This window comes from Suncus etruscus, chromosome 15 (assembly GCF_024139225.1).
Source record: "Suncus etruscus isolate mSunEtr1 chromosome 15, mSunEtr1.pri.cur, whole genome shotgun sequence".
Lineage (NCBI taxonomy): Eukaryota > Metazoa > Chordata > Mammalia > Eulipotyphla > Soricidae > Suncus > Suncus etruscus.
In genome coordinates this window covers 84,560,812-84,581,638 of record NC_064862.1, presented here as the reverse complement: position 1 = coordinate 84,581,638, position 20,827 = coordinate 84,560,812, and the positions used below count along the sequence as shown (strand labels likewise).

General features: G+C 43.3%; 1 protein-coding gene across 1 annotated transcript; it reads left to right on the top strand.

Annotated features, from left to right (window-relative positions):
* Window positions 1–366: 366 nt before the first annotated feature.
* LOC126030064 (zinc finger protein 501-like) lies at window positions 367–19,657 on the top strand. Its single transcript, XM_049788265.1, has 6 exons — window positions 367–522; window positions 693–1,478; window positions 1,647–1,778; window positions 7,480–7,533; window positions 8,564–8,687; window positions 19,527–19,657. The coding sequence occupies exons 1-6, from the start codon at window positions 367–369 to the stop codon at window positions 19,655–19,657; spliced, it is 1,383 nt and encodes a 460-aa protein (XP_049644222.1).
* Window positions 19,658–20,827: the final 1,170 nt, after the last annotated feature.

The following is a 20,827-nucleotide window of genomic DNA, read 5'->3' as shown; positions in this document are numbered from 1 at the left end:
TCTGATCTGGCCGTTTCCTTTCTGTTGTGCAGAAAATCCCACCTGGCCTCAAGTTATATGCTCTTAGATCCTACCAAGCCCCAAGAGAGGATGTGTTTTACGTTTGTTTATATAGGGTTCAGAAATCATGCTTTCTATTCCTCTGCTCAGACTATGTTTTACCTCCCTAAGCTATGTCTACCTCTCTCCACAGAAATCCACACATGTAGCAAATTGTTTTTCTGTGATGGGGATCACATATGAAGGGTGGTTTTGAACATGGAGACTCAAAGCTTACTGGACTAACCCTGTGCTGTTACATAGGGAAGAGGCACGCTATGCTAGGTTGTGAATGATCCAGTGTTGTTGAACCCAGTCTCAAGGAAAATGCCCTGCCAGAATCGTGATGGGAATGAGGACTCAGGGGTCATCTATTCAATTGGGAATCAGGATGAAGAGAGCGTCCGTATTATGGGGACCCAGGCTTTTGGGCACAGTGCTCCCGATTCTATTATGCCCAGTAACTGGACACAGACCTCCATAGTTGGATCACTTTGGGCCAAGAAGCCACCAGTGTTTGCTCTAACTCCCTCATATCAAGATACTCACAAGCATAATTTCCATGGAGTGTATACACCATATATAAGCAATGTGAGGGGGATTTTTTGTGTGCTCAGCAATATGATGTGCCCTTTTATACCCCTATTATACAGGATTCCTCTGATACTAAGCGAGGTGGATTCAGTCTGAGACAACTGTCACACCAGAATGATCCAAAGGAAGTCTGGACAGGAAGCAAATGTCATCTATGTCCCAAGAATGGCAAGTCCTTCACGTACTCTTTGTCCCACACTGAACACATGAAAATTCTTAAAGGAGAGAAGTCTTATATGTGTCAGGAGTGTGGAAAGTACTTCACTCAATCTTCAAAGCTTATTAGACACATTAAAATTCATACAGGAGAGAAGCCTTATTCATGTCAGGAGTGTGGAAAGGCATTTGCTCAATCCTCAAACCTTAACAAACACATGAAAGTTCATACAGGAGAGAAGCCTTATTCATGTCAGGAGTGTGGAAAGGCATTTACTCAATCCTCAAAACTTTCTGTTCACATGAGAATTCATACCGGAGAGAAGCCTTATTCATGTCAGGAGTGTGGAAAGGCATTTGCTCAATCCTCAAAACTTTCTGATCACATGAAAACTCATACAGGAGAGAAGCCTTATTCATGTCAGGAGTGTGGAAAGGCATTTGCAACATCCTCAAATCTTAACATACACATTAAAATTCATACAGGAGAGAAGCCTTATTCATGTCAGGAGTGTGGAAAGGCATTTGCTCAATCCTCAACCCTTAACAAACACATGAAAATTCATACAGGAGAGAAGCCTTATTTATGTCAGCAGTGTGGAAAGGCATTTGCTCGATCCTCAAACCTTTCTGATCACATAAAAATTCATACAGGAGAGAAGCCTTATTCATGTCAGGAGTGTGGAAAGGTATTTGCAACATCCTCAAATCTTAACGCACACATTAAAATTCATACAGGAGAGAAGCCTTATTCATGTCAGGAATGTGGAAAGGCATTTGCTCGATCCTCAGACCTTAACAAACACATGAAAGTTCATACAGGAGAAAAGCTTTATTCATGTTCGTAGTGTGGAAAGGCTTTTGGTGAATCCTCAAGCCTTAACAGGCACATGAAAATTCATACAGGAGAGAAGCTATATTCATGTTCGGACTGTGGAAAGGCATTGCTTTATCCTCATACCTTAATACACACGAAAATTTACACAAGGGTCCGGAGAGATAGCATGGAGGTAAGGTGTTTGCCTTGCATGCAGAAGGTTGGTGTTTCGAATCCGGGTATCCCATATGGTGCCCTGAGCCTGCCAGGAGCTATTTCTGAGCATAGAGCCAGGAGTTACCCCTGAGGGCTGCTGGGTGTGACCCATAAACCGAAAAAAAAAAAGAAAAAGTAAATTCACAAAGGATAGAAGCCTTATTATGTCAGGAGTGTGGAAAGGTGTTTGCTTTATCCTCAAAGCTTCTTAGACACATGAATATTCACGGAGAGAAGCCTTTAGCCTTATTGGGATTGTAGCAAAGCTTTCAATAAGTCTCAAGACGCATTAAAATTTATATAGGATATAAGCCATATTCATATCAGGAATGTGGGGAGGCATTTGCTCATAGCTTGTTAGATACTTGGATACTGGAGAGAAACCTTACTCATGTTAGGTGAGTGTGAAAGACTTCACTCAAACCTCAACTGTTTCTGGGCAGTACATTACTGATTCGTACTGATAAGAAGACTTACTCATGTCAGAAGTATGGGATGTCCTTCATTAAATCCTCAAAACCTTATTTGCACGATTACATTCAAACAGGAGTTAAGTCTAATACATGTCAGGAGTTTGAAAGGCCTTTCCTTAGTCCTCAAACCTTACTATACACATGAATGTTCATATAAGAGAAGAGTGCTATTCATGTCTGGAGTGTGGCAAGGCTTACACTTTCTGCTCAAGCCTTCAAAAGCATCAGAAAATCCATTCTGGAGGGAAATGTCCATAAAAAGTGTGGGTATTTTTTCACTGATATGAAACTTTTATAGGTATGAAAATGATATCTGATGATCTGAGCACCACTTGCAAAATGGTTGGAATTGACCTTGCAAACCACTGGCTGGGGTTCAATGCTAAATATTCTGTAGGGTTCCTCAGCCAAAGGTATGGATAACAGAGTCAGGAATTACCTTAGAACATCATAGTGTGTCACCTATGAAAATAACTAAAATAACTTTTAAACAAGACAATATTAACTTGAGGGAATATGGGGAGACTGGTTTACTTCTGAATGATTAACTGCATAAAAAATTTATAGTTGGGACTAGAATGTAGCATAGTGGAAGAGGTATTTGCCTTGGTCACAGCCAACCAGGGTTGGAACCTCGACATTCCCTATTGTCTCAAAAGTCGGCCAGGAGCAAATTTTATACTCAGTGGGTCCTATAGCAACGAATACAGCTGCATAACCTCCTTACTTGAGAGCTTTATATTTATGAAGTGCTTTGACCCTTTTTCTACTCTAAGATGGGTCAGTTTTATAACTGTAACATACTGATCAATTAATTATTTCTGTGCAGGTCTCCTGATCACATATAATGTCTGTGTTGTACATAGCTCTGTCCATTTCTATGTTCTACATAGCCTGCTACATTTCCCCTTTTCTGCCTGTCATTCAGCAAAACCTTTTCTTTTTCTTTTTTGGGCCACACCTGGTGACACTCAGGGTTTATTCCTGGCTATGCACTCAGAAATTGTTTCTAGCTTGGGGAACCATATGGGACACCCAGGAATTGAACTTTGGTTTGTACTAGGTCAGCTGTGTGCAAGGCAAATATCCTAACATTGTGACATCACTCGAGCCCAGCAACACCTTTTCTATAGTTTCCCTGTGCTCACTTATTCAGGACTTGCTTTTCCTACTAAATTCCTAGGGCCCTATAGCTCAACATCCTTTGTGCCCTGGAACAACACTCCACACACACATTTGTACCTCTTTGAAGCATTTCAGCCTCTAGTTCCCCTGGATTGCTACTAGGACCAAAATTATCTTTTCAAATGGGTCTTGGCTGAAGGACTAATTGCAGCTTGTGACTTAAGCCATCAGCTACAGGGAGTCATTGACACTTCCATTCCCATCTTATTATTCTCATCCAACAGATTACACCTTAGTTGATTTGTCCTCTTGTATCATACTAACTTGGGCATGCTCCCAACAAAGATGGTGGACTGTGTATTTTTCTTTTCTTTTCTTTTCTTTTCTTTTCTTTTCTTTTCTTTTCTTTTCTTTTCTTTTCTCTCTTTCTTTTGTTTTGGGCACACCTGGTGATGCTAATGGGTTACTCCTGGTTATGTGTTTAGAAATCGGTTCTCAGTTGGGGAACCAAATGGAATTTTGGGGGATCCTAGGTCAGCCACATGCAAGGCCAATGTTCCACTGCTCAGGCCCTGGAATGTGTATTTTTCTTTTGTTTTTGTTTTTGCTTTTTCAGGCCACACCCATTTGTTGCTCAGGGGTTACTCCTGGCTAAGCGCTCAGAAATTGCCCCTGGCTTGGGGGACCATATGGGACACTGGGGGATTGAACCGCGGTCCTTCCTTGCCTAGCCCTTGCAAGGCAGACACCTTACCTCTAGCGCCACCTCGCTGGCCTCGGAATGTGTGTTTTTCTTATAAAATACTGTTATTGGTGGTGGGAATCTTGCACTTATGAAGAGGGGTATTCTTTACATGACTGTAATACAACTACAATTATATTTGTAATCACGGTGTTTAAATAAAGAAATTTTAACAATAAAAAGGAAGTTATGACTTTGGGCTTGATTCAGGAGTCAAATGGGGAAATATGTATATTTCCTTATATGTATTTATTTGTGAACAATGATATTGCCTTGGACTTGATTCCACACCCAAATGTAGGTGTATGTGTATTTCTTTATATATATTTATGGGTAACAATGTTGGTACTACAACTATGAATCAGGGACAGTGGACTACAACCTAGTCAGTGTCTCCTAGCACCTCAATATTACTTTGTTGCAATACCCTTTTCTCTTTTTTTGAATAGACCCAATAAATTGGGTGAAAATCTTAGGAAAGAGTCATGTTCCCAAATTTTAGAGATAGGAACCCCAAATGTTTATTCCTGGGACGTAGAAATATTATTTTATTGCATTAGGGAACTAAAGACTGCCCTGAAGCCTGCAGTTGTAAAGTATGACCAGTAGCCTGAGAAATAGCACAGCAGTAGGGCATTTGCCTTGCATGTGGCAGACCCGGGAAGGACCCGGTTTAATTCCCAGCATCCCGTATGTTCCCCCAGCTTGCGGCTGGTGGGGGGGGGGAATTTCTGAGTGCAGAGTCAGGCACTGCTGGGTTTGGTCCCAAAACCAATCAATCAAAGAATAAATAAATAAAAAAGAAAAGCATGGGACCAGAGATAGCATGGAGGTAGAGTGTTTGCCTTGCATGCAGAAGGATGGTGGTTTGAATCCAGGCATTCCATATGGTCCCCCAAGCTTACCTGGTGCGATTTGAGCGTAGAGCCAAGAGGAACTCATGAGCGCTGCTGGGTGTGACCCAAAAACCAAAAAAAAAAAAGAAAAGAAAAGAAATAAAAGCAAGAGCAGATGTTTCCTGGAAAAGTCCACCCTGCAGTAAATCTAATCCAGGTGAAAAGTCTTTATCCCAGATTTTATTGCCTGTGAAAAATCACCACTTTCTTGGAAGCTATGATCTGGGGATTCTGCCTGTAGTGGAAGACAATCTAATTTATCTAGCCCTTATCTAAATTTTGTTTTTAACCAGCTTGAGATGTAACTATTAACATGAAACACATACTGTTTGTAAACCCAGAGCATACAATCGATTTCCTTAATGTCTACCCTAGACACAGAAGCACACACTCTGCTTTAAACCCCTCTCTCATTCGGCCTGATTGGCTGACACAGAGATGACAGCCTACTGTCCCTTATAAATATCCCTTTCCACCTACATAAACTGAGTGACACTCCGGAAGTGACTGGTGGATGCTTCCTTGTGGGTACTCTAGAGGTTCTAACCTTCAAAGTAAATTCTACATCTTGGGATCTGACTTCACCAGCATCATTACAATGCTGATATCCATTTTGTTGTAGTAGGAGCAGGGCTGAAGAAGATGAGCCTATGTTCTCACTCAGCAGGTAGTGTACTTGTCTTGCGAGCAACCATGGAGGTTCAATTCCTGAATCTCATGGTCCCCTGACTCCTGAGTGCAGAGCCTAGAGTAACCCTGAGCATCACTATTCGTGATTCCAAAGTCAAATAAGGACGACAAATGAGTAAAGACAAAAAGAAACAATGAAAGCAATACCCACCAGTGAAAATTCATGGGTATCTGAAACAGAGTGACTCTGAGCACCATTATTTTATTGAAGTTTGTGGTGGCCTGGTACTGATGGGTAGGTGGTGTTTGCAAAGGAACTTTGGGGATTTATTTCCTAGTGGAACTTCTCCAGTGTGAGGCCATTCACCTTCTCCTTGTCCATCTCTCTAAGACCTTGTGAAGCTCTACTCTGGAACAGCTGGTCCAACCCCAGAAGTGGGAGAATTCTCTTTTCTGGTTTGGAGTGAATTTGGGAGCTAATGGCTGTTCTTTAGGACTCTGGCCATAAATAAAATGGCATCAAGTTGGGGCTGGAGAGATAGCATGGAGGTAAGGCGTTTGCCTTTCATGCAGAAGGTCATCGGTTCGAATCCCAGCGTCCCATATGGTCCCCCGTGCCTGCCAGGAGCAATTTCTGAGCATGGAGCCAGGAATAATTTCTGAGCACTGCCGGGTGTGACCCAAAAACCACAAAAAAAAATGGCATCAAGGTCTTTATTGTGGTCAATTTCTGGAACTTTTTGGTATTGAATCTGGTGCCCTCAAACTTTAGCTCTGCCAACCTGAAAGCTTCTGAAGTAGGTTGCAGGGAAGCAGTGGTTTGAAGGGAAGATTTAATCTCTGGTCACAACAGGGCTGCTGTGTCCAAATGAGGCCCAAGAGAACCAAGAACCAAAGTCCCTCTGGGTCCATGATAAGGGTCCTAGACTAAGACAAGCCAAATCCTTGTGAAATAGTTCTTGAGACAGGTTAAAACTAGTTATTATTGAGGCAGGTTAAAAGTTCAGGTACTTTTCCACTCTCAGCTAAAGCAAAGGGAGTTAGCTCATTTCCACTCTAAGCCAAGGCAGAGAGGGAGTTAACTCTGCTCGGGAGGTATAGTCCTACAATTCAGCACCAGCTGAATCCACAACTGGATCCACAACTTTAAATAACATATTACCCCTTGAATAAGACTTTAATCAGTATTGGATGCTGAGTCGATAAAACCCTCCTCATGGTTGGCAGTAGGGATAGATAGACACTTGAGAGAGTTTGTGGGCAGTTGGAGGCGCAGGAAGAGTTTGAAAGAGAGTTGGAGGAGTAAAGGGAGACTTCGTTGGCAGTTGTCAAAGAAAGTTGGATGGTCCCACACACAGCTAGCTCTGTCTCCCTCTTTCTCTCCTGACTTAGGAGTTTGGCATAGGCCTCTGACCTTCTCTAATAAACAAGACATGATATTTATCAGAGTCTTGCCTGCAAGACCCCAAAGTCTGCAGCAAAGTGGGCCTATCTAGAGAGAGTCAGGTGACAGGGAGGCACCTGTTCCTCTAGCAAGCCTATTGAGAAATGGATTTATTCCAAGTCTGTGTCCACTAGTCACTAGAGCTCTCTGAGCTGTTTGTACCCTGTGATGAGTCAAACCCTTGACTCTCCTTGGGGGTTGTACTGGGCACTAACCCTTTACACTGTTCTTTCCCTACACTGGGAAATTCATTAGAGCCATAACTTGCAAGTCTTTTTCCAATTGGGTCCATAACCAAAGCTGGGACTGGTATGCATTCACTGCCCCCTTCTGCAATGGGTCCACAGGTCCAACCATTTTTGTCCGCCTGCTTCAGTCTCATCTTTGGGCCGTCTTCTGAAGTGGGTTGGGCAGTCCATTTCTGGTCCTCAGTTTTCTTCCTCTAGTGACATCTTCAGGTGCGATGCATACATCCAAGTCTGGATTTCATCCACTTTTACTGTAGTAGGACTTGAGAGAATGACTATTCACATTCCTTTCTATCAGGCTCTAATCTTGATCTCTGAGGCTGAAGTTGTGGGGAAGGACTGGCTTGTTTTTCCTGCAAGGCCTCCATGCTCCTGTGACTTTTGACCAGATCTGCATAACAATTTCCCTTACTCAAGACAGAGAGGTGGGGATCTCCCTTCTTTTGCAAAAGGACTAAATACCTTTGGGGAAACACCTTGCTTTTAAAAGAGCAAAGGAAGGAGATCTGCCTAGGATGGACCTCGGCTGGATCCACCAGAGTCCCATAAGATTCCCCCAAGCAGGAGCGATTTCTGAGCACAGAGTCAGAAGTTAACCCCTGAGCGTCAACGGGTGTGACTCAAAAACAAAAACAAAACAAAACAAAAAAACATAAAAAGTAATTGAATAAAAACCAGTCGAATAGGCATATTAAGATAATATTTTGTTCTTACTTGTCAATGTTTTAAACATAAAGACAGGGGCCAGAGAGATAGCACAGCTGCAGGGCCTTTGCGTTGCAGGTGGATCACCAAGGGCTGTCTGTGGTTCGATTCCTGGCATCCCTTAGGTTTCCCTGAGCCTGCCAGGCGCAATTTCTGAAAATAGAGTAACCCCTGAGTGCCACAGGCTGTGGAATTATTGGGGAACTGTATAGGGTGCCAGGGATCGAGCCCGTTCTGTCTTGGATGGACCCTGTTCAAGACAAATGTCCTGGCGCTGTGTGATATCTCTGGCCTATGCAATGAAATTCTTTCGAATAGAAAATGCATAATTGTTTGAAGAGCTGAGTGCAAAATTGAAAAAAGGAGTGCCCAATGCCAAGCTGATGGTGTCCCTTTAAGAGGTTGGCTGGAAGTGCTGGTGAAGTCCTGGAACTCTCAGCATCTTTTGGACTTCTCTTTCCTGCTTTGGTCCCTGCAGCTGCTTCCCTGGGTCTTGGGGTCCCCGCCGGAGTGGGGGTTCCTGGAGGAACGATTTTCCTCTCTGGCCTGCAAGCAGCTGGCTGCTCTGAGCGCTCTTGAGTGGAGGCCCTGGGTCTGGCCAGGTGAGTGTCGGGAATCCCGGGAGGGTTGGGGGTGGTCGGGGATTTGGCCCTGGAGAAGGACACGAGGAACAGTTTGGTTTGATTTCCTTTGTTCCTGTGAGCATCAAGGGTCGCCGTGATAGGTAGAAAGGACCGAGAAAGAGGCGAGTCTGGCCGGGGATCGGCCGCCTAGAACGCATGTTTAGCAAGTGGGTGAGCAGGGTTCAATCCCGACACCCCACAATGATCTAGTGCGGGAGGCGACGGGGAAGCCGGCGGTGGATCAGTCCTGACCATGGCAGGATGTGGCTCCACATCCGAGAAAGAGCTCCCCCTGACACACTTTCCACAATGAAGCTTGAAAGGCCCAGGCAATGGGTCCTTTGTTCCACGTGGGCTTTTCTAGGTGTCCCCCGACCTAGCCCTCCTGGGGCTTTCCAATTTGGTTAACAGTCCTGTTGCTAGGGTGATTGTCAGGGAAAGGGTGGAGGTAGTTAAAGGTCTCTGATTTCTGTCCTTTAACCTTTGCTCCTGCTGGAGCCTTTCTAGAGGGGAGGGTCTAGCCTCTATGGGCCTGCTATAGCACCAGGTTTAAGTGTCCTCAATCCCTTCTTTGTTTTTAGGGTATCTCAATTTTTTTGTTCTGGGGCTTCCCCTGCTGTTTGCTTCCAATCTTTGATGAGGTACTTCAGGGGTGTGAGGAGACATTTACTTCCTCTTCCATTTATTTTCATATATGTCCCTTCTTTTTTCTGAATCAGTCGCTCTATAGGATAACTGAGAGTGTGTTATCCTTACACTCTACTGACCCATCATTGATCCCTGATACGGTATAGGGTATAGTGTTCCCCATGTTCTCCAGCTATAATTTCTGAATACTGAGCCAAGAATGGCCCTCTGAGCAACACAAACTATGGCCCAAGAAATGAATTGAAGAAAATTTTATTTATTTATTTAATAAAATCTCTTTTAAGCCCAATGATTCCAAGCATGATTGTAGTTGGCTTTCAGTCACAAACAGAACACCCCACGTTCACCAAGTGCAACATTCCTACCACCAATGCCACCCCTCTATCCTTCCCAACCCCTGCCTATATTCCAGACAGGCATTCTACTTCTCTCACTCATTAAGATTGTCATGATAGGGCCAGAGAGATAGCACGGACGTAAGGCATTTGCCTTATGCAGAAGGGCAGTGGTTTGAATCCAAGCATCCCATATGGTCCCCCGAGCCTGCCAGGACTGATTTCTGAGCGTAGAACCAGGAGTAACCCCTGAGCGCTGCCGGGTGTGACCCAAAAACAAAACAAAAAAAGGTTGTCATGATAGTTGTTGGTGTAGTTATTTCCCTAACTGCACTCACCACTCTATGTGGTGAGCTTCATATTGTGAGGGGGTCCTTCTGGCTACATCTCTATTGTCTCTGGGCATTGTTACAGTAAAGTCCTTAATTTTTCTTAAAATCCATAGATGACTTAGACTATTCTGTGTCTATCTCTTTCCCTCTGACTTATTTTACTCAGCATAATAGTTTCCATGTACATCCATGGATAGGAAAATTTCATGACTTCATCTCTCCTGACAGCTGCATAATATTCCATTGTGTGGGGCCAAGTGCTAGCCTAGGAAGGACCGATTTCTGAGATCATAGCCAGGAGTAACCCCTGAGCGTCAAATGGGTGTGGCACCCTTCCAAAATATTCCATTCTATATATGTACCACAATTTCATTAGCCATTCATTTGTTGAAGGGCATCTTGGTTGTTTACAGAGTCTGACTATTGTAAATAGTGCTACAATGAATATAGGTGTGAGGAAGGGATTTTTGAATTGTATTTTTGTGTTCTTAGGATATATCCTTAGGAGTAGTATAACTGGCTAATATGGGAGCTCAATTTCCATTATTTGAGGAATCTCCACATTGTTTTTTATAAGGCTGGACTAGACAGCATTCCCACCAGCGGTGAATAAGAGTTCCTTTCTCTCTACATCCCTGCTAGCACTGATTGTTCTCATTCTTTGCTAAGTGTGCCAGTCTCTGTGGTGTGAGCTGGTACCTCATCATTGATTTGTATCTCCCTGATTAGAGATGTGGAGCATTTTTCATGTGTCTTTTGGCCATTTGTATTTCTTCTTTGTGGATGTGTCTGTTCATTTCTTCACCCCAGTTTTTTTGCTGTTTTTTGGGGAGGTCACATCCAATGGTGCTCAGGGTTACTCCTGGCTCTGTGCTCAGAAATCACTCCTGGCAGGCACTGGGGATCCTACGGGATGCCAGGATTTGAACAACCATTGGTCCTGGGTGGGCCACTTGCAAGGCAAACACCTTAACACTGTGTTATCTCTCCAGCTCCTCTTCATTCCATTTTTAATGGGGTTTGATTTCTTTCTTGTTAAGTCTGTCAGTACCTTATATATCTTAGATATTAGCCCTTACCCAATGGGTAATGGGTGAATAGTTTTTCCCATTCTGTGGGTGGCTTTTGTACTCTAGGCAATATTTCCTTTGAGGTGCAAAAGCTTCTCAGCTTAATATATTCCCATCTATTTGTCTCTGCTTCCATTTGTTTGGAGAGTGCTGTTTCCTCCTTGAAGATGCTTTTCGTCTCAATGTCATGGAGTGATTTTTTTTACCAAGCTGTTGTTCTATATACCTATGGTTTCAGGCCTGATATCAGAGTCTTTAATTCATTTGGATTTGACCTTTGTGCATGCTGTTAGATGGAGATCTGAGTTCCCTTTTTTGCAAGTGGCTGCTGACCAGTTGTGCCAACACCATTTGTTGAAGAGGCATTCCTTGTTTCATTTTTGATTTCTTGACCCTTTATCAAAGATTAATTGATTGCAGTCTGGGAACTGAAGAAAATTCTAAAGTAGATAGAATTCTTTCATGTGGGTAACATGAAAAGGCCTACATTGCTTTATATACCTTATTCATAAAAATGTTCATATTGAATAAAAGTGATATATATGTATGTTTTGGGGGAAGGTCTAAGCTTAACCTCTAACACCATACAATTCCTAGAAAAAATCATGTTGGAGAGGGGGGTTACTCATAGAATGATTGTGAGAATTAATTAGATATTTTATTAATTAAAATCCCTATTTTCTTTTATTTAACAAAGCCAGTGTTTAGTCCAACATTGCATAAATATCTGTCCCAACAGTGTATGTGGGAAACCATATAGCAGGTGGATACCAAGCCGTGAATACACCTGGCAGAGGCACTTCCAGGCTGAGTGCAGTGACCATTCTACTGCCAACCTGCAGGGGGCAGTGGTGAATTGGACTGCTGATCAAAGTCAGCCCCACCCTAAACACCCAGGGACTTAGGAGTGCAGTTCCTCCCTCTAGAGCAAGACCAGTGTTCCTGTTCTATTCACATCCTGAACCCAAGCCCATTCTGTTTTCTAGGAAAGAAAGGAGTTTCTGCCTGTGTATGTTCTCATGGACCTCAGCTGGTGCCCAGAAGTGCGGTCCAACTGGCAATTTTTTTTTGGTTTTTGGGCCACACCCGTTTGACGCTCAGGGGTTACTCCTGGCTATGCGCTCAGAAATCGCCCCTGGCTTGGGGGGGGACCATATGGGACGCCGGGGGATCGAACCGCGGTCCGTCCTACGCTAGCGCTTGTAAGGCAGACGCCTTACCTCTAGCGCCACCTTCCTGGCCCCCCAACTGGCATTTTTGGCCTTTGCAGGCACTTCCTGTCGGGTAAGGGTTTTTCTTCTTCTACAGAGCTCACATCTGTGTCTTCCCTATAGGGATTCATGCAAACTGCCTTTCTGCTGCTCTTCCGGAATAATGCATACTGGTGAAGGCGAAGCTGCCCCATTGGAAGTCCAGTTCCCAGGTAGGGGGAGAGTGTGAGCATAGGGCAGGACAGCGGAAGAGGACAGGAGTGTGCATCCCCCCACTGTCAAGGAGTGGCTCCTGGCTGGGGTCCTGGACTCTGTTATTTGAGGCCACTTTTGTCTTTGTTTGCTGTGTTTGGTGTAATGGCCCCCAATGTGCTCAGACTTTGCTCCTGAATCCATGTTCTTGGGTCACCACTGGCAGGTCTCAGACCTTTTAAGGGGTTCTGGGGTCCATAAAATATGTACTGGTGGAGCAAGTGAGTGAGAAATGGCTGACTGTGGGGACTGCTGGGTGAAGTGCTGATTGCTTCACCTGCAGAGTCTCCACCCTGCTGTGCTTCTTCTGAGGAAACTGAGGACCTAAATAGAACCCTGTCCTGTGCTCCTCTCTCTTTTCTGAATCCTTCAAGCTCTCCTCAGAGTCCTGGGAAGCGAACCCCCCCCCCAAAAAAAACTGCCTTCTGAAGCTACCCAGCGAGTGAGTGTGTGAGTAAGAATTGGCTAACTAAAAATAAAAAAGAAAAGAAAAAAGAAATGGCTGACTTTACAAGCCCAGAAAGGGGAAGCTGCTGAATTCTGCTGGAACTCAAATGCCAGCACCCCTATCTGCCTGTCTTTTGTGCTGTGCACCACTTTCAGCCTGATTTCATCCTGTGTGTGGCTCATCTGCAGACGGCTCACCTTCCCTGGAGCCTTCCCTGGAGGTGAGCTTACAGGCCCAGAAGGGGGGAGCCGCTGAACTCTGCTGGAGCTCAGATGCCAGCACCCCTATGTGCCTGTCTTCTGTGCTGTGCTCCATCTTTGGCCTGATTTCATCCTGTGTGTGGCTCATCTGCAGATGGCTCGCCTTCCCTGGAGCCTTCCCTGGAGGTGAGTTTACAAGACCAGAAAGGGTAGAGCCAGAGCAGCATGGCCGCTCCACTTCACTTCCCAGCCGTGTACATCATTTAGCCAATGAATACAACCAGAACACGTAGAAAAACCCACAATACAAGTGTGCCAATGGAGAAACAATGCAGGCAAGCACCAGACATAGAGAATGACGATGACAACTCTGATGACTTGAACATGACCAACCAACTAGTCAGTCTCTCAGATAAGGAGTTTAGAATCGCAATATGGAAGATATTCAAAGAACTCAAAGAAAGTATAGAAGAGAACACTAATAAGAATCAAGAGAATATGAAGATAGAAATCAGAAAACTCCAAACTGAAATTTCAGGTCAAATAACAGGTCTGAAAAACTCAGTAGAGGAATTGAAGAAAAACATGCTTGAGCTTTCCCACGGATTAACAGCAGCTGAGGATAGAATTAGTACACTGGAAGATGAGATGAATAACAATTCCATACAGCAGAAGAAACTGGAAAAAAGCCTTAAAGCAAATGATCAAACAATGGAAAAATTACTCAAAGAATGGGAACAGATGAAAATAGAAGTCTATGATAAGCTCAAGAGAAACAACTTAAAAATCATTGGAGTCCCAGAGACCTAGGAAGAAAATCTCCAGGAAGAATCAACGATCAAGAACATCATTAAAGAGAAACTACCAGAGCTAATGAATACATGCGATCAAATCCTGCATACCTGAAAAGTACCAACTAAAAGAGACCCCAGAAAAAACACCCCAAGACACATCCTAGTCACAATGATGAATCCCACAGATAGAGACAAAATACTGAAAGCAGCAAGATCGAAAAGAGAAATTTCATTCAAGGGAACATCCTTGAGGTTTACTGCAGACCTGTCACTGGAAACACTCAATGCCAGAAGGCAGTGGTGGGACATAGTGACAAAACTCAATGAAATAAATGCTTCGCCTAGAATACTGCACCCAGCAAAACTCACTTTCAGGTTTGAAGGAACAATACATGGTTTCAGAGACAAACAACAGCTCAGAAACTTTACAGACTCAAAACCATTCTTTTTTATAATTATCTTTATTTAAACACCGTGATTACAAACATGATTATAGTTGTATGATTACAGTCATGTAAAGAACACCCCCCCTTCACCAGTGCAACATTCCCATCACCAATTTCCCAGATCTCCCTCCTCCCCACCCCCCACACCTGTACTCGAGACAGGCTTTCTACTTCCCTCATTCGTTCACATTGTTATGATAGTTCATTCTTAAAAGAAAAACTGAACAGCCTACTTTAAGACAAGACTGACCAACAGACACACCAAACTTTGATATAAAGATGGCACTAACTCCCAGAACAATTCTTTCTCTCAATGTCAATGGACTAAATGCACCAGTTAAGAGACACAGAGTGGCTAAATGGATCAAAAAAACTCAATCCATGGGCCCAGAGAGATAGCACAGCGGCGATTGCCTTGCAAGCAGCCTATCCAGGACCAAAGGTGGTTGGTTCAAATCCCGGTGTCCCATATGGTCCCCCGTGCCTGCCATAGCTATTTCTAAGCAGATAGCCAGGAGTAACCCCTGAGTATCACCGGGTGTAGCCTAAAATCCAAAAAAAACCAAAAACCAAAAAACAAAAAACAAAAAAACAAAAAAAACAACTCAATCCAACCTTCTGCTACCTACAAGAAACATACCTGAATAGTCAGAACAAACATAGACTCAAAATAAAAGGCTGGAGGAAGATCATCCAAGCAAACAACAACCATAAAAAAGCTGGAGTGGCCATACTAATTTCAGATGATGCAAACTTTATACTTATGAATATTGTAAGGGACAAAGGTGGACATTTTGTATTAATCAAGGGATAGGTACAGCAGGAAGAAATTACTCTCCTAAGCATATATGCACCGAATGAGGGGCCAGCAAAATATTTAATAAATTGTTGACAAATCTGAAAAATAATATCAATAACAACACAATAATTGTGGGAGACCTCAACACAGCATTGTCAACACTTGACAGGTCAACCAGACTGAAACCCAACAAGAATATATTAGACCTGAAAAGAGAAATAGAAGAAAGAGGCCTAGTAGATATATACAGGACACGCCACCCGAGAAGCCCGGATACACATTCTTCTCTAATGTACATGGGGCATTCTCCACGATAGACTACATGCTAGCACATAAAACATACCTCCATAATATCAAGAGGATAGAAATTCTGCAGGCTACCTTCGCTGACTACAAGGCCCTGAAATTATATGTGAACCACAAAGGGACAAAGAAAAAAAAACTTTAATACCTGGAAGTTAAACAGCTAAATACTGAATAACCAGTGGGTCCGAGATGAAATCAAAAAGGAAATCAAAACCTTCCTAGGAAAAAATGACAATGGAGACACAAATTATCAGAACCTATGGGTCACAGCAACAGCGGTACTGAGAGGAAAATTTATAGCTTTGTAAGCACACATCAGGAAAGAAGAAGGGGCATACCTGAATAGCTTAATGATGCAGCTCATAGAATTAGAAAGTGCTCAACAAAAGGACCTAAAATTAGGGAGACAGGAGGAAATAACAATGCTGAGAGCAGAAATCAATGAAGTCGAAACCCGAAAAACAATCCAAAAGATCAACGAAAGCAGAAGTTGGTTCTTTGAAAAAATAAACAAGATTGATAGAACACTGGCAAAATTAACAAAGAGAGAGAGAAACTTGATAACTCGTATTAGGAATGAAAAAGGAGAGATCACTACTGATACGGTAGAGATCCAAAGGGTAATCAGAAACTACTTTGAGAAACTCTATGCCACTAAAAATAAAAACCTGGAAGAAATGGATAAAATTTTGGACTCATAATCTTCCACGGTTGAATGAAGAGGATGTAGCATATCTAAACACACCCATCACTAGTGAGGGAATTAAGACAGTAATCAAATATCTGCCCAAAAACAAAAGTCCAGGCCCAGCTAGATTTACTGATGAATTCTTTCAAACCTTTCAAGAGGAACTTCTACCAATCCTGGCAAGACTGTTTCATGAAATCGAAAAAACAGAAAGACTTCCAAATAGTTTTTATGAAGCCAATATCACCTTGATACCTAAACCAGACAGAGATGCTACCAAAAAAGAAAATTACAGACCAATATCGCTGATGAACACAGATGCAAAGATCCTCAATAAAATCCTGGCAAATAGGATTCAATGCCTCATTAAGAAAATCATCCACTACGATCAAGTAGGTTTCATCCCAGGAATGCAAGGATGGTTTAACACCCATAAATCTATCAACATAATACACAACATCAACAACAAGAAAAATAGAAATCACATGATCATATCAATAGATGCAGAGAAAGCATTTGATAAGGTCCAATACCCATTCTTGATCAAAACTCTCAGCAAGATGGGAATGGAAGGAACCTTTCTCAATATAGTTAAGGCCATCTACCACAAGCCAGAGGCAAATATTGTCCTCAGTGGAGAAAAACTGAAAGCCTTCCCTCTAAATTCTGGCACAAGACAAGGCTGTCCTCTCTCACCACTCCTATTCAACATAGCACTGGAAGTACTCGCTATAGTGATTAGGCAAGAAAAAGATATCAAGGGAATCCAGATAGGAAAGGAAGAAGTCAAGCACTTGCTATTTGCAGATGACATGATACTCTACATAGAAAACCCTAAAGTCTCTACCAAAAAGCTTCTAGAAACAATAGACTCATATAGCCAGGTGGCAGGCTACAAAATTAACACACAAAAATCAATGGCCTTTCTATACACCAATAATAATAAGGAAGAAATGGACATTAATAAAACAACCCCATTCATAATAGTGCCACACAAACTCAAATATCTTGGAATCAACTTGACTAAAAATGTGAAGGACCTATAGAAAGAAAACTATAAAACTCTGTTGCGGGGCCGGGCGGTGGCGCTAAAGGTAAGGTGCGCCTGCCTTGCCTGCGCTAGCCTTGGACGGACCGCGGTTCAATCCCCCAGTGTCCCATATGGTCCCCCAAGCCAGGAGCAACTTCTGAGCGCATAGCCAGGAGTAACCCCTGAGCGTTACCGGGTGTGGCCCAAAAACCAAAAAAAAAAAAAAAAAAAAACTCTGTTGCAAGAAATAAGAGAGGACATGTGGAAATGGAAGCACATACCCTACTCATGGATTGGCAGTATTAACATCATTAAAATGGCAATACTCCCCAAAGCATTGTACATATTTAATGCAATCCCTCTAAAGATACCCATGACATTCTTCAAAGAGGTGGATCAGGCACTTTTGAAATTCATTTGGAACAATAAATACCCTAGAATAGCTAAAGCAATCATTGGGAAAAAGAATATGGGAGGAATTCCTTTCCCCAACTTTAAACTTTACTACAAAGTAATAGTTATCAAAACAGGATGGTATTGGAATAAGGACAGGCCCTCAGATCAGTGGAATAGGCTTGAATACTCAGAAAATGTTCCCCAGACATACAATCACCTAATTTTTGATAAAGGAGCAAGAAATTCTAAATGGAGCAAAGAAAGCCTCTTCAACAAGTGGTGTTGGCACAACTGGCTAGCCACTTGCAAAAAATTGAACTTAGACCCCCAACTACCATCATGTATGAAGGTTAAATCCAAATAGATGAAAGACCTCGATATAAGACCCGAAACCATAAGATATATTGAACAACACGTACGTAAAACACTTCAGGACATTGAGACTAAAGGCATCTTCAAAGAGGAAACTGCACTCTCCAAGCAAGTGAAAGCAGAGATTAACAGATGGGAATATATTAAACTGAGAAGCTTCTGCACCTCAAAAGAAATAGCGCCCAGGATACAATAGCCACCCACTGAGTGGGAGAAACTATTCACCAAAATATACAATCTCCAAAATATACAAGGCATTGATAAAAATTTACAAGAAAAAAAATCTAATCCCATCAAAAAATGGGGAGACAAAATGGACAGACACTTTGACAAAGAAGAAATACAAATGGCCAAAAGAAAATACTCCACATCACTAATCATCAGGGAGATGCAAATTAAAACAACTATGAGGTACCACCTAACACCCCAGAGATTGGCACACATCACAAAGAATGAGAACAAGCAGTGTTGGCGGGGATGTGGAGAGAAAGGAACTCTTATCCACTGCTGGTGGGAATGCCATCTAGTTCAACCTTTATGGAAAGCAATATGGAGATTCCTCCAAATTCAGGGCCCAAGTTACCAATAACTCAGCCCTGGAACTTAACACCCTATAGGGACTGTGTGCAATGCCATAAATGACCCAACAGCACAGTGCCTGGAGTGAGGGCTGATAACCAGTGGCTTTGTCAAAAAAACAATCAAAATAATTAATGACCAAGTTGTCTCAACCAGCACAATCCAAGAGCCACTGTGATAGTGCCATAGGGAGGGCATTTTCCTTCCATTTCGTCAAACCATATTCTATGCATGACATCCCATATTGTCAACTAATCATGTCAAGAGGGCTTTCTGAGCACATAGTGAGGAGAACCCCTGAGCACAGTCTCATGTGGCACACAAACACACACACACACACACACACACACAGAGTTCATCGTCCAACCTATCCCTACGAAATGTCACATCTGGCACAAAATTCCTTCCTGAAACATCTTTGAGCTTTTCTTGTCCTGGGGATTGCACACTACTGTCCCACCACTGTGTCACTTTCTGAGCTCACACTTATCTCATACAGGGCATTAGAAAGTGCAGCCCCATCTTCTGCCTGGACTATTACTGAAGAGCATCAGCAAGGTCCTTTGAGGAAGCCCTGTGAGAAAGTCACACGCTTGAGCCACAGAAAAGCCCACCCTCATGCCCTGGTCAGAAGTGACTGCACCTGGGCTAGAAATGCATGAGGCTGCACCCCGGGGCACCAGATCAGATCCACATGGGTGGACGCACAGCCATAGGCTACTTTCTCTTCTGGGCATTCAGAAGTGAGTTGGAATCCTGGCCATGAGAGGGACAGAAGTGCTGTCCTAGCTCTACAGGGAAGAAATGGCAGCCTTGGTCCCTGCTTCTATGCTGGGCACCACATAGGTCCTGGTAGCGCAGTATATGGGCTGACTCTGGTGCAACATCTTTACACACTTGCTCTGCTGGTAGGCCTGCAGCAGTGCAGGTCCCTACACTTAGGCCAGAAGTGGATCTTCCCCAGTAATTCTGGTGGACAAACCTCACTGCTCACCTATCTGGCCTATGGGGACATGGGCCTGGGTCAGATTCCCCTTTCCTGACTTTACTTTCCCCTTTTCTGGCTTTAGTTTCTTTCCCCCAGTTTACATGAGCCATTTGGGAGGAACCCCACCAAAATCCTTTTGGTAGGCTCTATTCACTGCCATTTCTAAAAATTCCCCATGAGATTGTTCTAGCCTGTGTTCTTCCACAACCACTTCGTTTTGGGGTGTCATCATAGATCTTGCTTGGCCACAAGTCAAGTGTTGCCCCTAGGTTGCCCTATAGGTCTCCCACCCCACCTCTTTCTCAGTCACTTTGTTAAAAGGAGACCAATGAGCCTAGGGCCTGGGGTGGCCCTAGGTTCGGAAAAGCCCCGAGGCCCAAGGGGGAAGCCCAGGGTCTAGGAAAAGCCCATTTTCTCGATAAAGACCACGAAGCATACCTTCAAAGAATGCAAAAGCAAAGTGGGTTTATTACAGGTCTCTGGGGCTCTGGGGACAGTCACGTACACTGAAACTGGAAACCCTGGTTAATCTTGGAAGGTATAGGTTTAGGGAACCTCCTTAGTCTAGGGTTAAACACATTTCCAATCAGAGGGCGAACTTGTCCTTTTTCAAAAGAAAAGGTGAGAACCTTGAAGAAGCGAGCAGAAGTTCATTCCTTTGCCCAAATAAGTCAAGTTCCATTTAGGAAGGGTATTGGTTGATGGCAGCAGGCCGTTGATGCCTCAAGGTGAAATACCAGTTCGAGAGGGATCAAGAAGTTGGGGCAGAGAAAGGCTTTTCAGGCATCTGTATCTGGTCATGTTGGGGGGTGGAGAAGTGCTTAACAGGCATCTATCACATATCTGAGTAGTTATAATGTTTTTCATAAATTTTCTCCTAACAACTTTTGTCCATCAAGATGATCCTGGTTCATCCACAGTAATACACACAATATCAAACTCTCCTCACTCTCGATCTGTCCCTTCTCTGTAGGCTGCTACTCCCTAAATTCCTTGAGGTGCCTACACTGCTCACTTGGCTGAGACCATGAATCTACAGGGTGCTCTGAGTGGTCCATAGAAGACTTGAGGACAAATTGTCCCTCCAGACCTCGATGCCCCACAAGGATCCTTTCACCCATTTTCTGAAAAGCAGCAAGAACAACTGATTTGACCAAACAGAAAAAGGACCCTGATGGGGTGGGTTGAAGTCTCTGAATCCATGGCATCACAGATAATTCCAGTG

Excerpts from the sequence above, each read along its gene's own strand:
- LOC126030064 (XM_049788265.1), top strand. The coding sequence starts at position 367 with ATGCCCTGCCAGAATCGTGATGGGAATGAGGACTCAGGGGTCATCTAT. Across the intron at positions 1,479-1,646 it reads CATGTCAGGAGTGTGGAAAG|GCTTTTGGTGAATCCTCAAG; the intron begins GTATTTGCAACA and ends TAGTGTGGAAAG. Across the intron at positions 1,779-7,479 it reads ACACGAAAATTTACACAAGG|GTCCAACCATTTTTGTCCGC; the intron begins GTCCGGAGAGAT and ends ATGGGTCCACAG.